The sequence below is a fragment of the Lynx canadensis genome, chromosome B4 (genome assembly GCF_007474595.2).
Source record: "Lynx canadensis isolate LIC74 chromosome B4, mLynCan4.pri.v2, whole genome shotgun sequence".
NCBI classification, from domain to species: Eukaryota; Metazoa; Chordata; class Mammalia; order Carnivora; family Felidae; genus Lynx; species Lynx canadensis.
The window spans coordinates 120,537,909-120,553,702 of NC_044309.1; the positions used below are offsets into that span (position 1 = coordinate 120,537,909).

A 15,794-nucleotide genomic window follows, 5' to 3' on the forward strand; every position below is an offset into this window, starting at 1 on the left:
GCATATTTGAGGGATCCATTTTACTATCCTATAGACATTCTCCAGGAATCCCCCAGCACTACACATTCCTCAGATGACAATGCCAGGTCTGTCTACTCATCTTTCATTACCAGGAAGCCTCTGTTCCTCAGTAAATTTCCTTTCCATTCATTTTCAAATGACTTTCCTGGGCATTGTTAAATATGCACAAGATAGAGGCAGAGGTATGTGTATGGATGATTTGCATAAGTATAAATACAGTATATGTACCCATATTTAAGTGATATAATGATAGTATTGTGTTGCCACCTAAGAGTGAAAGCTAATTAATTCAGCTATTGAGATGATAATGATTTCTTTCTCAGTTAATACCAGAGTTAAAAAAAAACCTGCAGAATTGTCCTAGCACTGTTCCTTTGATTCATCTTGGAATAAGGAGGTTTATTTCTGTTAACTATTGAGCTATCAGTATCTATGGTGGTTTTAAATTGAATCATTCCTGGGAAGGGCTGAATATTTGTGGAAGACTGACTCAGGTCGACTAATACGGTCATTGAGCTCAATGATTTGGTACCAGGAAATACATTTTTCCTTCCTTCCTTCCTTCCTTCCTTCCTTCCTTCCTTCCTTCCTTCCTTCCTTCCTTCCTTCCCTTGCCTAGAGTCTCTTTTAAAATACATGCTTTGGTATTTGCACTCCCAATATCAATGTTGATCTGAAGCACAAAATCTTTTTTTAGACTTTGTGTGGTTGGATTTGACATTTAGGAAAATGGTAAGATCTTTCCTACTGAAAGTTACACCAGCTGACAATTTCACAAGCAAGTCTATGACTTTTTTTTAACCTTGCTATCTCTAACTTTTCCTTCTGCTTCTGTTTTTATGTTGAGTTAGTTACCAAGTCATGAGTTCCTCCCTTTCCTCTTCTCTTTTCTCACCCTCCAGCCAGTTCAGGCACTAATAACCTCTGGGCTGGTCCACTTTTCTTCACCTTGCACCAAGGATTCTTCCCAACATGGAGGTTAGGTCACACCCTCTTCTTCCAAAATCCTCTAATGGTTTCTCTCTTTCTGCATGGTAAAGACTCAGTTGTGGCATTGAAGGGCATTTATATTCTGTCCCACTACATGCCCTCACCCACCTCTCACTAATTCTCCCTTCATTCTACCCTTCCACCAAAATAGACTATCCACTCTTCCCTGGAATTTCCATAACTTGTTGCCTTTTCTCATTTCCCAGACTGTGCTTCCTCCCTCACAGTCCATCTTTCAAAACTCTACTTATTCTTCAACATCCAGCTCAAATTCTACTCCTTCCTGAATTCTCTGATTTCCCCTACCTGGAATTAATCAGGGCCATTCCTAGACCCTATAATGCCTTTTCCTCTCAAGACACTTGATTTCTAGGTGTTGAGACATTGTCATATTTATTTTACTAGAACAAATTTTTATTGCCTTCTGCAGGAAAAATTGTCATAACAAATATACAAATCTCCATGTCTGTGATGGAATTGCTGCCTCCTCTGAATGTGACAGTATGTTCATAAGCATATAATGTGGCCTTGAAATGATCACTTTTTCATCTACATTCCAATTATTTATTACTTAATTAGCTATCCTATCACTCTATCTTATATTATGCTGTAAATGTACTTCTTCTCTGTCTTCTAAGTTGGAAACTCTGAGGACAAGGGTTGTCTTATTTATCTGGACGTCTCCCAGGTTGGAGAATGTAGCTTTCAGGTGGTAGGTACTTAATATTGTTATTCTATTCTCTTGTAACCTAAGAGAGACAATTATGATATAGTGGTTGGGAGTGTGGCCTTTGGTCCATGACTGCCTGGGTTTGAATCCTCCTAATCCACTTATTAACCATGTGATCATGGCCAAAATGCTTAATTTCTCTGTGCGTTTTCCCCACATGCTGTAATATGGGGACATATAATATTATCTTCGTCATAAAATTGATATGGAGTTTAAATAACTAAATACAGGTGAAATAGAACAAAAGCTAGTGAGTGCTTAATAAATGTTAGCTATTATTCTGACAGGCTGTTAAAATAGGAAAGACTCTTGCTATCTCAGTTTTGGCACTAGTAGCTACATCCAAAGTGAGCCCATCTTGTAGTCAGTAGTCAAGAAATGGTTAAAACCTCACCTAGTTTGAGGTATGAAGTGTGCAGGAGTTGGAAATTCTAGAGTATAGTCTTTAAAGATTTTGGAGCATGTGACTAGTGTGCTATAGATCCCATTCCCCACTGCAAAGGAGTGGGCAGATGGGATACAGATGTCTGCCTTGGGGACCACCACTGAAAGTATGGTACTTTTGTGAGAATTAGGAGAACGTGTCCCACCCTTCTCAGGTGTAATCTATACAGTAAGGAGGCCCTCCTGCCCCAGGCGCAATGAAAGGGTCTTCAATAGGATCCCTTGAGGAGATTGATACGTATCCTTTACGGCTGAGGGACACAGGAGACTGGCATCTGACTTTCACCTGAGAAGTTGAAAGGGCAGGAGGTATGGTGGCTGACTGCTTATGGGTAAGTGGGAGAGATTTCTCCTCCCAGCAGTTTGCTGGACCAAAAAAAGCTGGCACGGGGTCATTATCATCAGCTCATGACAAGAAGGCAACATGGAGGGACCCAGAGTACAGAGGATGGTGGTGAATTGCCAAATTCCTACATGCAGAAGAAGGAGATAGAAGCCCCGGGCTAGAATAGAGATGTACTTGTCCTCATTGAGGACTTGCAAAGGAATGGGTCCCAGTGGTGGGCATTCTCTAAAGAACCCAACTCCAAGAGAGAAGGAGTCAATTTCAGAAACTTGCGGGGCACAAGCCAGCCAAGTAAGCACTTTCCTGTCACTTCTTCCCATGCCTCCCCAAATCCTCTCCTTATTCACACTCCACCTTGAGTCTGGAAGTGTCAGAAATTATGGTTAGCCAGGTGGAGGATGAAGAGTAAAAGTAGAAAGTGGGAGAAAAAAGAAACTGAAAGAAAGGCATTTGTGTTCCCTCCCCACCTGCAGCTTAACTGTTGCAGGCTGGCAATGGTGGCTCCACCGTCTCAGGGGAGATGTTTGCTTTTAAATCAAGATTGGCATTTGTATTACTGCACCAGGCTGAGCATGTTAAGAACTGAACTGAAACCTTGAATGTGACCTCTCCCAGTCTGCCTGGTAAACAGCAACTTGTTTTGCAAGGATTAGCACAACACTTGCTTCCAAGTCTGATCTCTTCACCCAGAACGGACCATTCTCCCTCCCTCTTCTGTCCCAGCACAGACCAGGAACACCTAATTTCACTTGTTTGATTGCTTGCATGGCTTTGCCCTCCACTAGGCTGTAAACTCAAAGAGGGCAGGGATGACTTACTCACCTTCGGACCACCAGCATCTAGAGCTCACTGGAACACAATGGTCTTCCAGTAAAGATGTAATGAAAGTAACCATTCTTAAAAAAAAAAAAGCAAGATTTTCTCTAAGAGAGGCTACAGTTCAAACACGTCTTTATCTTTGAGATAGAGATTGAAAAGAGCAGGCTTCTGGAAGTCACAGTGCAGTTGAAGTTATCTGTCACCAGTCCACCTGAAGATTGCCTGGGTGTTTGCCGCGGGTTCCTGAGAAAATGCTCTGGCATCCCTTAATCCTAATATGTTTTTCTGAGTGGAAGTTGTTAGGATAGTTTTTATTCCTTTCTGTGTTTCTTTCACAGGTTTCTTCAGGAGAAGCATTACCAAAAATGCCGTGTACAAGTGTAAAAATGGGGGCAACTGTGTGATGGACATGTACATGCGAAGAAAGTGCCAAGAGTGTCGCCTAAGGAAATGCAAAGAGATGGGAATGTTGGCTGAATGTATGTATACAGGTATTCACATCAAGCAATTAAATTCCACTAAAAATCTAAGGAGGCAGATGGCAGGTAACTCACATGATTAGAATGGTACTTCACATATTAAAGAAGGGATTTACTAAGCCATCAAAGTTCTTGAAAAGGGTAATGAACCACTGAAATTGTCCAAAGTGTCAGCTAAAGAGCATTTTGTTCACCTGAAAGAAACAGTTTTTTGTTATTCATTGTTGCAAGGAATCATATGTGGAGTGAGGTGGCATTAATCTACAGTAGCTTCCAAGAATGATAGCAGTCTAAAAGTTTTCTCCAAATGTGATTTAATATCTTTCTTATTGTTTAATTAGCATAAACATTCACAGTTGTGGGAAAGATTAAGAATGCTTTATAAAGTATAACTGCCTCTGAATTGTCTAAATAGAGTTTTAAACCAAGTCATTTTATTAGTAGTCCTTCTTCTCTTAGTGCAGCTTTGAACCAATTTGTATAGGTTTACACAGGAAATTAACTACTGTGAGTTTTAATATAATTTGGCCCTTTGATCTGATAAAGAGACACTGTATTAACTGCTGGCTTTGTGAGGAACCATAATCTTCATCAATTTGGAATGCATGCTAGTATATAATGTATTAATTTTTCATTCTGCAAATTCTACAGACCACTCAGATTTTGAGATATGGCCCATTCCTCCTCAAAAAACAAATGACAAACAAATGTCACCAAGGGGATGATAACATTCAGGGAGGGAATGCCACATGGAATAAAAAGCCTTTGGAAGGTGACTCCAATTCTATTGTTCCCAAACTGTACAAGCAACTGGGATGGACCCAGAGAAATAATGTGTGCATGAGGGGGAAAAATAGGTCAGTGTAAATAATCCAGCTCTGGTGGATGAAAGTTTTATAGTAGATGATCACTATCTCCTCTTAGCATATGAAACAAGAGACTGCAAGAGGGATGACTGCTGGAATCCAATCCTGCAATGGAAACGCTTACTTTGATACTGGATGGTTCATGTTGCTCATCACTTAAATATGAACTTGTTCCAATGGAAGCACTGAGGACATTTTTCAACACTCCACTTATAGAAGTCTATCATATTATTTATGAACACAAACTTGTCCAGTAACAGATGCAGAGCTTTCATCTGATCTTGTAAAATAAATGCCCTGGACAAAGAAATTCCTGGAATTTCTCATTAACATTGGAGAATATGGAGGTTAAATGGGACTATGGAAGATTGTTTTGCATTATTTTTTATAGCTCTGTTAAGTGTAAATTAATGATGATATTGCATAATTATTCAGAAGAAAATTTCAAAGTCCCCTTGACTTACTTTCATCTCTATGTCCTCAATAATTTATACAGTTCTGGGGGCGCCTGGGTGGCGCAGTCGGTTAAGCGTCCGACTTCAGCCAGGTCACGATCTCGCGGCCGTGAGTTCGAGCCCCGCGTCGGGCTCTGGGCTGATGGCTCAGAGCCTGGAGCCTGTTTCCGATTCTGTGTCTCCCTCTCTCTCTGCCCCTCCCCCGTTCATGCTCTGTCTCTCTCTGTCCCAAAAATAAATAAACGTTAAAAAAAAAATTTAAAAAATAATTTATACAGTTCTGAAAATTAACGAGATTTAAAAATTTTCTCTGAAGGATGTTGACATTTGTTTTACACAGCACGTGTTTACTTATGTGTGTTTAATGTGAAACTGAATATGCTTTTTATGGTACAGTTATGTAAACATGGATGAGAATAGTATTAGTTGTGAAACACTAGCTTTCAGGGCCCACTAGACTAGGAATAGGGAGGGTGTCATTCCCTTTTTATTTACTGAATATCTTGCATTTCTACAATGCTTTGGTATTACAAATTCTTTATATAAAGTACATTTTTTCAAAGAAGACCCAATTATACTTAATCTACACAAAACTCTTAGGTAGATATTACTTCTGTTTTACAAGTGAAGAAAGTGGGACTCACAGAGGGATACATTTCTTGTTCAAGTCCAAGTCTTAAAATTCAAAAGGGCTAGAATTAGCTCTGTGCCAAATTGCACAGATGTGAGCAGACTACACATCAGCTGCCTCATGACCACGCACCCACTAGAACTTCATGGTGAAGTCTCTGTTTTTTATTTTGTCAGGCTTGTTAACTGAAATTCAGTGTAAATCTAAACGGCTAAGAAAAAATGTGAAGCAGCATGCAGATCAGACCATTAATGAAGACAGTGAAGGTCGAGATTTGCGACAAGTGACCTCGACGACTAAGTCATGCAGGGTAATACCATGCAATGATGTCGGCTAAAGCCAGAAGGAGCTGAGCTTCTGGCATGTAGTGATTAATGTGAAATGTTGCAGCTTGGGAGTGAACAGTCAAATAACTCTTGAGACGTCTTTGGTGCAAAAAAAGGTGGTTTTATTAAAGCATGGGGACAGGACCTGTGGGCACAAAGAGCAGCACTGGGATTATGAGAAATGACTGATTATACACTTTCAAGTTGGGAGAGGGTTAGAGATAACGTTAGTCTCTAAGGAATTTGTAAGCAAGTGTCCAGGATCTCCAGGGGTCATTTATATTGTCTAGTAAACCCTTGTCATGAGACCCTTCAGATGTATATCAGTGGGCAAATGCTTGGAGGTTGATTGCTAACGTATATCTTTGGGGGTGGGTAGAGATAAAGGAAGTTTCCAAAGGGATTTTTATATGTTAAAGAAGACTTACAGGATCCTGGAGGTCGGGCTAATGTCAAGCAAAGGTTGCCTTTTGCCTCTAGTGAAGTATTAACATTGAGGCAGTTGAGTTCCTGGAGGAAGGTTACCTTGCCTGTCCCAAGTACTTGTCAATGGGCTGCAAAGGAAATTTAATTTTTTCTATATTTCTTTTGCCTTTGTTATCCACATCAGTGATCTGGTTGGGAGGCTTTAAAATTAGAGCCACAGCCACAAGCAGAATTTCATTTCAATTGTGTATTAAATAGTTTTCTTTTTAATCAAGAAAGTAATACCTGCTTTGGTCTAGAAACTCAAATAATAGCAGTTAATCAGGTAAAAAAGTGAAAGCTCTCCATTTCTCTGGCTCCATTCCACTCCTACTACCAAGAGGTTGCCAGTAGAATTAGTTCAGTGTATAGAATGGATTTTTCAGGTTGAGTTTTGATGACCTTTTTCTTTTTCCTGTCATTGAGAAGGGAGGCCTACAGTGGGAAGGAGATGTACTCAGTAGAGGTTTGCTGATTAGTCCCTATCAATGGGTAAAATTGGGTGGATACACATCTGTGGAACAACAGAGAGAAGCCTTTCCCAATGAATTCACAATTTTCTTATGCTCAAATTTCTTATGCAAGAAGTTCTTTGAACAACTTGAGACAAAATAGAGGAACAGCATCTTGGATGATTAACTAAACACATTGTGATAATCCACAGGGTATATGGAGGAACTTTAATTTGCCATTAGTTGAGAAAACAAAAATCCATGATTATTTCAGTCACTCTTCTTAATATTGGTTGTACTACTAACAAGGAAAACTTCATCCACATTTAGTTTTCCAAGTATAGTATTTTGCATTCATTTGAGAAAAAAATAATTGTATATCAAAGTGTTATTTCGCCATAGTACTTCATCAATAACACTTTTTGGTATAAGGAAGCAAAGAGCTGACACAATTATCCACACTCTTCAAAATGTGCTAGTAAAGGAGAAAGTGATAGTTGGTGTCTGAATTGTCCAGATTGATGACTTTCTATTTCAGAGCTAGGTAAACATTTTTTTTTTTTCTGTAAACGGTCAGATATTTTAGGCTTTGGCTACAAGGTTTCCATGACAACTATTGAACTCTGCTATTTTAGTGTAGAAGTAGCGTATATAACACATAAACAAATGAACGTGGTTGTGTTCCAGTAGAGTCAGGTAGATTTGGTAGATGGGCCATAGTTTGTCAACTCCTGCCCTATATGAATGCTCTTAATTGGATTCTCTATTTTATATGTGGGAACTTTTCCTTAGTGACTAAACCTTGAACTTTCACTGAACTTCTCTATGAATGGGGTTGATAGGGTTCAAATCTAGACTATTCTCTATCCCCAAGATATACATGAAATGAATATTTTGTTATCCCTATTTTACAGATAGAAAAATGAACAATTTGGGACCCATTTAGTGAATTGTGATATGCTTGACCAAGGACCCAGAGTAAGCCATTACAGTGCACACTGTATCAGAGTGCATAGTTCCTGCCATATTTAGGGCTTTTATCAATAATTTCTGAGATTAGTTTACTCCAGATGAATGTGCATATAGGAAAAGTACATTACAACCACCCTCCCTAATACCTTTTATTTTTTTGCCAGTGTAGGAGAAAACTGAACTCACCCCAGATCAACAGAATCTTCTTCATTATATTATGGATTCATATAGCAAACAGAGGATGCCTCAGGAAATAACAAATAAAATTGTACGTACAAATATCTAAAAATGCATAGGTTGAAAGTTAATATTTTCTATATAAATTATATATGAATTTGTTACTTTGAAATAATTAGAGCTGAGAATTTAAGTTATGCATTTAAACTTTTAGCAGCATTAGACAAAGAACAGACGTTTCATATCTATCTTGGTAATAGTAACTGCTCTCCAAGGAACTGAAAAATATAAGCTCGATCTTAAATTTTATTATCCAAATCTTATTCTTTAGTCTAATGATTTTGTGTTTGATTTATCCTTTTATCTACTTATTAATCATTTGCTTTTCTTCTTAAAATTTAGTTAAAAGAAGAATTCAGTGCAGAAGAAAATTTTCTCATTTTAACTGAAATGGCTACCAGTCATGTACAGATTCTCGTAGAATTCACAAAAAAACTTCCAGGTATTTTTTACATGTATATGCTATACTGTGCAATATTCTTGTGACACTGAGAAAGTCAGGTCTGTTGGTCATAAAGTAGAAATTATCTCACATCTGATTTAAATTAATATGTCTAACTACTATAGACATGAATGGTTAGAGCCAGATAGGATATTTCAAATCACTTATAATAATTTTTCCAGATTGATAGACTAAGAAATTGAGACTTTGTGAAGTTGTCATTCATGCATTTATTCATTTAACAAGCACTTGTTGATACGTATTCTATACTAAGCATGTAGCTAGTGTCTTCAAGGGAAGTGATTTAAGAAAGGCTATAATAAAAATATTATATACAAAGTGCTGTTTGAACAGAGAGGAAGTTGTTGCTATTTGTACCTGAGAAAGACAGGGAGACCTCAAAGAAAATCATATTTTAATTGGGTCTAAAAGAAAACGGAGTTGTCCTGGTGGTATGGAATAGAAGGAACCTTCCAAGTCGAGAGATCTACTTGTGAAAATATAATGAGGCATGGACAAAAATAGGATTATTAGAGATGGAAAAATTCAATGTGGCCACAGCATAATGTGGTAGACTCCTTGGTTAGGCATAAGGTTAAGTTGGTGTCAAATTAACAAGGGCTTAAGTAAAGAATTTAATTTTCATCCCCTGAATGGTAAAGAGTTTTTGGTGGTTTTTTGTTGTTGTTTATATTGAGAGGGAAGTGATGGGATTTATGCTAATACAGATATGACTTGTTCCGTTTTGTATAAGATGAATTTGAACGAGGAGGGACCAGAGGCATCATTTAGGATCATTTAGGATGCCACTGCACCAGTCAAGGCAGAAGGCTTGAAATAAAGCAACAGCACTGGGAGATGGAAGAGGAAACAAAATGAAGAGAGATTCAAAAATCAGTAGAGCTTACTGAACAATATATTGTAGGACAAGGGAGAGGAATTTATCTATAGTCATTTGGATGGGGCCAGTACAGAAACTGGAATTCAAGATTCGTATCTCTCAGCTTCCCAATTCCTTTGGCTACATTATCAATGCTATCTCAGCCAATAGATTTAAGTTGTTTCGGTGTTTTAAAAATATATTAGTACAATAGAATTCTATGATCTGGAAGAGTATAATAAGAGTCTCATGCTCTAGCGACTGAGCTAGCCAGGCACTGGAAGAGTATAATAAATACCTTGTATAACAGCACAGCACTGTAATATTAAATTATAGAAGGTAAATTCTGATGTAAGATTTTAATTAGGTTAATTTGTCTTCTTTGGCCAGCATCATGCTATTATTTTATTAAAGTGTCATGAATAGACATAAGCCTACATAAACTCATAAAATGTGAGGAGGAAGTTCTCATTTTCATTTTAACATTAATATTCTCTCATTTCTTTATTACAATGAAAGAGGAACTTAATTTGTTATATGCTAATTAAGGTGAGGGGAATCTTGATCAAAAACAAGATTATACAAGAGTGAAAGGTGTGGGAGGAGGAATTGGGAAAGGGAGAAATATATTTTTGGTTGTTTGTGAAAAGAGAGGTTTTCAGTTCAAATGGTCTATTGGTCTTGAACCACAAAATAATTGAAGAAAAAAATCTTGTTCATAAAAGGTAGCTTATCTGAAAGCAATAGCAATATCTAACACATCTTTTTATTTCCAGTGCTTAGACTAGTTCCTGAGGGGGAAGAAAGAGTATAATTAATGTGTGTTTAATGAGTCAAGCAGGGGGACCTGGCTGGCTCAGTTGGGAGAACATGTGACTCGATCTTGGGGTTGTGAGTTTCAAGCCCCATGTTGGCTGTAGAGATTACTTAAAAATAAACTTTTAAAAATGAGAAAACAGAAGGAAAAAAAAATACAATAGGAAATAAAAGACCAAAACTCCTGAGAAAGAAATTTTAACAGTACTAGTAATATAGTTAAAATTAATATTTTAACAGTAATTATGGAAATGACAACATTAATAAAAATAACAGTAATAGTGATATAATACCAATAAGGAAATCGTGTGGGTTAAAGAGATGAATCATTTCATTTTGTAGTTCATGGTGCATGACCTGTGCCAGACACTGTCCAGGGTGCTGGAGACCCTGCAGGAATGGCTTCTGCCTTCAAAGGAGCTCTGAGATAGTGATTCTTTTTTTTTTTAAGTTGAATTATTTATTTATTTATTTATTTATTTATTTATTTATTTATTTATCTATCTATCTATCTATCTAGTTAGTTAGTTAGTTAGTTAGTTAGAGGGAGGGAGGGGGAGAATTTCCCAAGCAGGTTGCATGCTGTCAGTAGGGCCTAACAAATGATGCGGGGCTCGATCTCATGAACCCTGAGATAATGACCTGGGCAAAAATCAAGAATGGGATGCCTAAAATGATTGGGCCACCCAGGCACCCCTAAGATAGTGATTCTTAAACCTTAACATTACTCTCTTCTCTAAACTCCCATTTCTATTTAATACTTTTCTAAGCCATCTGGACCCTGATGGTATTAGTTTATCTTCATAAGTGTGTTATGTGTATGTATACATGTGCATAGGAGCTTATGTTTGTTTCCTATTTATTCAGTTATCCAATTATTCAACAAATAAGTCTTGGATATCAATTATTTGCCAGGTACTGGGGATACAAAAGTGAACAAAACAGGCAAAGTCTCTGCCCTCATGAAGTTTATACTCTATTTGAGGTGGCAAACGATGAACAAATATGCAGATAAATTTATGTCAGGTAGTGGTAAATTCTATGAGTAAAAACAAAGCAACTAGTGGGGTTAATGGGTGGCTCAGTTGGTTAAGTGTCTGACTTCAGCTTGCGTCCATGAGTTCGAACCTTGCGTCAGGCTCTGTACTAACAGTGTGGACTCTGCTTCAGATTCTCTGTCTCCCTCTCTACCCCTCCCCTGATCACACACTTTCTATCAAAAATAAATAAATAAACATTAAAAAAATAAAGCAGATAGGGGCTAGTGAGTTATGGGGAGTAGTATTATTTTAGTAGGGTCACCTTGAATATAGGGTCTCTGCATATAGTGGGGGTAGTAAAGCATTTGGATAGCTGGGGAAGGGCATTTACTCCTGAGGCAAAGCAAACTTGTATGTTCACAGCAGGGCCATGAGTCAGTGTGGCTGGAACACAGTGAGTGAGAGAAAGGAAGAGGAGGAAATGATGTCAGAGAGGCTGCTGGAGACTGTGGCATACAAGCCTGGATAAGGACTTTGGATTTTCCAAGTGGTGTTATATTCCTTCAGGTTGTCAATTCCTTCCCACGGCTGGATACATGTAAAGATTTTTTTCTGGTCTGTGGATGCTTCCATTCTTCAGAGTTGACCCTGTATCACCAGATGTGACTAATATAATGGCTAAAAGAGAATCTGTTTGCTTCTAACTTCTGAGTTACTTTATCTGAATCAGCCTTTACTGCCATTATATGTATTTTTGGTGTGGATAGGACATTCTTTTTTACCCAACTTGTACAACAAATCCTACTCAATAAGATAAAAGTCAGCTTCTATTTGGGACAGAAAAATCGATTTTTAGTGACTCAACCTGACTACCCAATCTTAAAACAATTACAAAATAACTTTATGGAAATGTTTTATCAATGGGGATGATAATGATGATGAAATATTGTTATATAGCATTCACAGTTCCTTGATACTTGATTTGATTATCATCTTCATCCAGGATTTCAGACTTTGGACCATGAAGATCAAATTGCTTTGCTGAAAGGGTCTGCAGTAGAAGCTATGTTCCTCCGTTCAGCTGAGATTTTCAATAAGAAGCTTCCAGCTGGACATGCTGACCTATTGGAAGAAAGAATTCGGAGGAGTGGTATGTGATTTGGTTAATGGTAAAGAGTTTGCTCCTGCAAGTAAGCATTCCATGAAGGCAGGCTTCTTACCTATCTTATGCAAAGTTACATTCGCATTGTGACTAGTATGGTGAATGACTCTAAAAAGATATGTGTTAAATAGATGAGGCTTTTTGTTTTTAATTTTTTAAATATTTATTTATTTAAAAAAATTTTTTTTCAACGTTTATTTATTTTTGGGACAGAGAGAGACAGAGCATGAACGGGGGAGGGGCAGAGAGAGAGGGAGACACAGAATCGGAAACAGGCTCCAGGCTCTGAGCCATCAGCCCAGAGCCTGACGCGGGGCTCGAACTCACGGACCGCAAGATCGTGACCTGGCTGAAGTCAGACGCTCAACCGACTGCGCCACCCAGGCGCCCCAAATATTTATTTATTTTTGAGAGAGAGACAAGATAGAGTGTGAGTGGGGCAAGGGTGGAGAGAGAGGGAGTCACAGAATCTGAAGAAAGCTCCAGGCTCTGGGCTGTCAGCACAGAGCCTGATGTGGGGCTCACACTCATGAACAGTGAGATCACGACCCGAGATGAAGTCTGAGCTCAAGTCTTACGCTTAACCGATTGAGCCACTCAGGTGCCCTTAGATGAGGCTTTTAGAGGGTTGCTTCACATGTCCTTGTAGTAGCAAAATACTAAAAATACTCTTTGTCCTATACTAAGATTAAGGGCCAAAGGAGGAATTTTTAGAAGTTTGGAAAATTAGATAGAAAAACATAGCATAAAGGAGTTGGGATTATTCAGTTGAAAAAAAGATTCACTTGTTCAAAATCTTCATGTATGAAAGACTGTGACTCAAACTATTATCCATCTCTATTCAAGGCAAAATAAAAAGAATTACTAATAGCAACATTTATATATCATTTAATTTATATATCATTATCATTAGGTTTTAGACACTGTTCTAAATAATTTACATACATGATTTCATCAGAATCTTGCAAAGTCTTATGAAATAAGTACCATTATTATTCAAAATTTATCGATAAGGAAACTGACACAGAGAGTGGTTAATAACTTTCCCAGAGACAGACAGGAAGTCTGACTTCAGAAGCTGTGTGTCTAAGCCACTATGCTACATGTCTCTCAAGAGACAAAATGAAATAATAGTATGAGTTGAACTTATTATGGAGGAATACTGCGACAGAAAGGGTTAAGAGACATTGCAATAAATTTCCTGGAATTCTGTGCAGTTTATCTTAAAATAGGATAAAATAGTCTTAAAATAGGATAAAATAGTCTTAAAATAGGATAAGTGCTTGTTTTCCTGAGATACTTTCTATATGGGTTGGGAGGGGAGAGATGAATGAGAAGAAATGATGTCTCAAGATCCTTTCTTCCCAAAGTATCCTTCTATGAAAGACTAGAACAAAGTTTAGGTACTTATAAAATCAGTGTTTTAGAACAGAGGTTGGAAGGAAAGTTTTTAGGAAGTTCTGCATTTGTTATATAAGAAAAATAATTGAAAAATTGGAAATTATTTTTTAAAAGCAGCCATCCCATAGTCATTGTGTTTTTTTAAACACTGAAAGTATAATTATCATTATTGATAGATTTAAAGAATATTCATTTAAAATATGCATTATTTGTATATATCATTGATTTACTAGTTTAACATGTACTTAAGGGCAAGCGACTATGGAGGCAGTAAAGAGAGGAATCAGATGTGTTCTTTCTCCTATGAAGCTTATAGTCTAGTAGGAAGACATGAACTTTACATAGGTAGTTATAAAAAAAATGTGGAAGAGAACTGAGAGAAAGGTGACTCCTAGTTGGTAGGGCTCTGGAAGATTTCACTGGCAAACTGGGCCTTGAATGATATTAGATGTGGATATTCAGGATAGAGGTACAAGAAAGAAGGACCAACCCAAGCAAAGGATTGAGGCAAGAAAGCCCAGGTTATGCATCCAAAGAAGAATGAATAGTTGAGTTTATTTAGATTAAGGGTTACATTAAAGGGAAATAGAATTCTTAAAAAGAATCAAATGGTTGAGGGCCTTGAATGCTGGGCTAAAGGCTTTATTCTTTATTTTATAAGAAATAGGGGACACTGGGGCACCTGGGTGGCTCAGTTAGTTAAGCATCTGACTTTGGCTCTGGTCATGATCTTATGGTTCATGGGTTCGAGCCCCGCATCAGGCTCTGTGCTGACAGCTCAGAGCCTGGAACCTGCTTCGGATTCTGTGTCTCCCTCTTTCTCTGCCCCTCCTCTGCTCACTTTCTCTCTCTCTCTCTCTCTCTCTCTCAAAAATAAAACACTAAAAAAAAAAAAAAAGAAACAGGGAGACACTGAAGATTTTTGAGCAGGGGAGGAAAAACATCAACATCATGCTTTACAAATCTTCCAGCGACACCAGTCAGAAGGCAAAGGTTTCACGAATGTGCTGCCAGAAGAAATGGAAAGAAGGGAAAGGATCTGAGAAATAGATTGTTGGAGATTTTCACCTTTTGAAAGACAGTGTATTATAAAGAAATATAGATTCCTGTCCTGGACAGATTTTATTTTACATGTTCTGGAATGTACAGTGTGTGTGTGTGTGTGTGTGTGTGTATCCATCCCTCCATCCATCTGTCCCATCTGACTCCCAGGATGCTGGGAGTAAGGGAGAAGAATTGAATCAGGTAACCTCCAAGGCACCATCTAGTTGTATAAGTCTTACTGGTTGCCTTCTCTTAACTAATCAATATTTCTGATTGCTGGTTTAGCCAGTCAGGCAGGCAGCTCCTTGAGTATCTTGATTTTTTTTTATTGTGGTAAGAACACTTAGCATGAGATCTATCCTCTTAACAAAATTTTAAGTGTACAACACAGAATTGTTGCCTATAGGTACAATGTTGTATAGTAGATCTCTAGAACTTATTTATCTTAACTGAAACTTTATGGCCATTGATTAGGATAGGAAAATAAGTTACTGATCAATAGGCACATTAAAGGAGATCTTTCCAATCAACAAATATCCATCGAATACTTACTTTGTGCCAAGCACTGTGTGATTATTGAGGGTATGGAGATGAGGAAATGTCTTTGTCCTCAGGGAGCTTACTGACTAGTGGGAAAGAGCTATAAGCAAAGGATTCCAAATCAAGGTGCAGTGTAATAAGGACTACGAGGAATGTATGTTGAAATACGAAATAGAAGCATAAAATTGAAAAATGAAATAGAAGCATAAAGATGTGCTTGCCTTTCTGTGTGAGCTTACTTGGTGAGTCAGAAAAGGCTTGCAAAGTTGACAAGTGAGTCATGGTTAGGAACTTGT

The 15,794-nt window shown here is 37.8% G+C and overlaps 1 protein-coding gene across 4 annotated transcripts in view; it reads left to right on the forward strand.

Moving 5' to 3' along the window:
- Positions 1-15,794, forward strand: part of NR1H4 (nuclear receptor subfamily 1 group H member 4) — a 74,917-nt gene that overhangs the window by 44,677 nt on the left and 14,446 nt on the right. For 2 of the 4 annotated variants that reach the window (XM_030323487.1, XM_030323485.1), the window contains 5 exons: positions 3,689-3,841; positions 5,958-6,091; positions 8,166-8,264; positions 8,576-8,675; positions 12,355-12,501. In XM_030323487.1, coding sequence (XP_030179347.1) covers positions 3,689-3,841; positions 5,958-6,091; positions 8,166-8,264; positions 8,576-8,675; positions 12,355-12,501 — 633 coding nt within the window. The remainder of the gene's footprint in view (positions 1-3,688; positions 3,842-5,957; positions 6,092-8,165; positions 8,265-8,575; positions 8,676-12,354; positions 12,502-15,794) is intronic. The other 2 variants (XM_030323488.1, XM_030323486.1) reach the window with 1 other exon arrangement.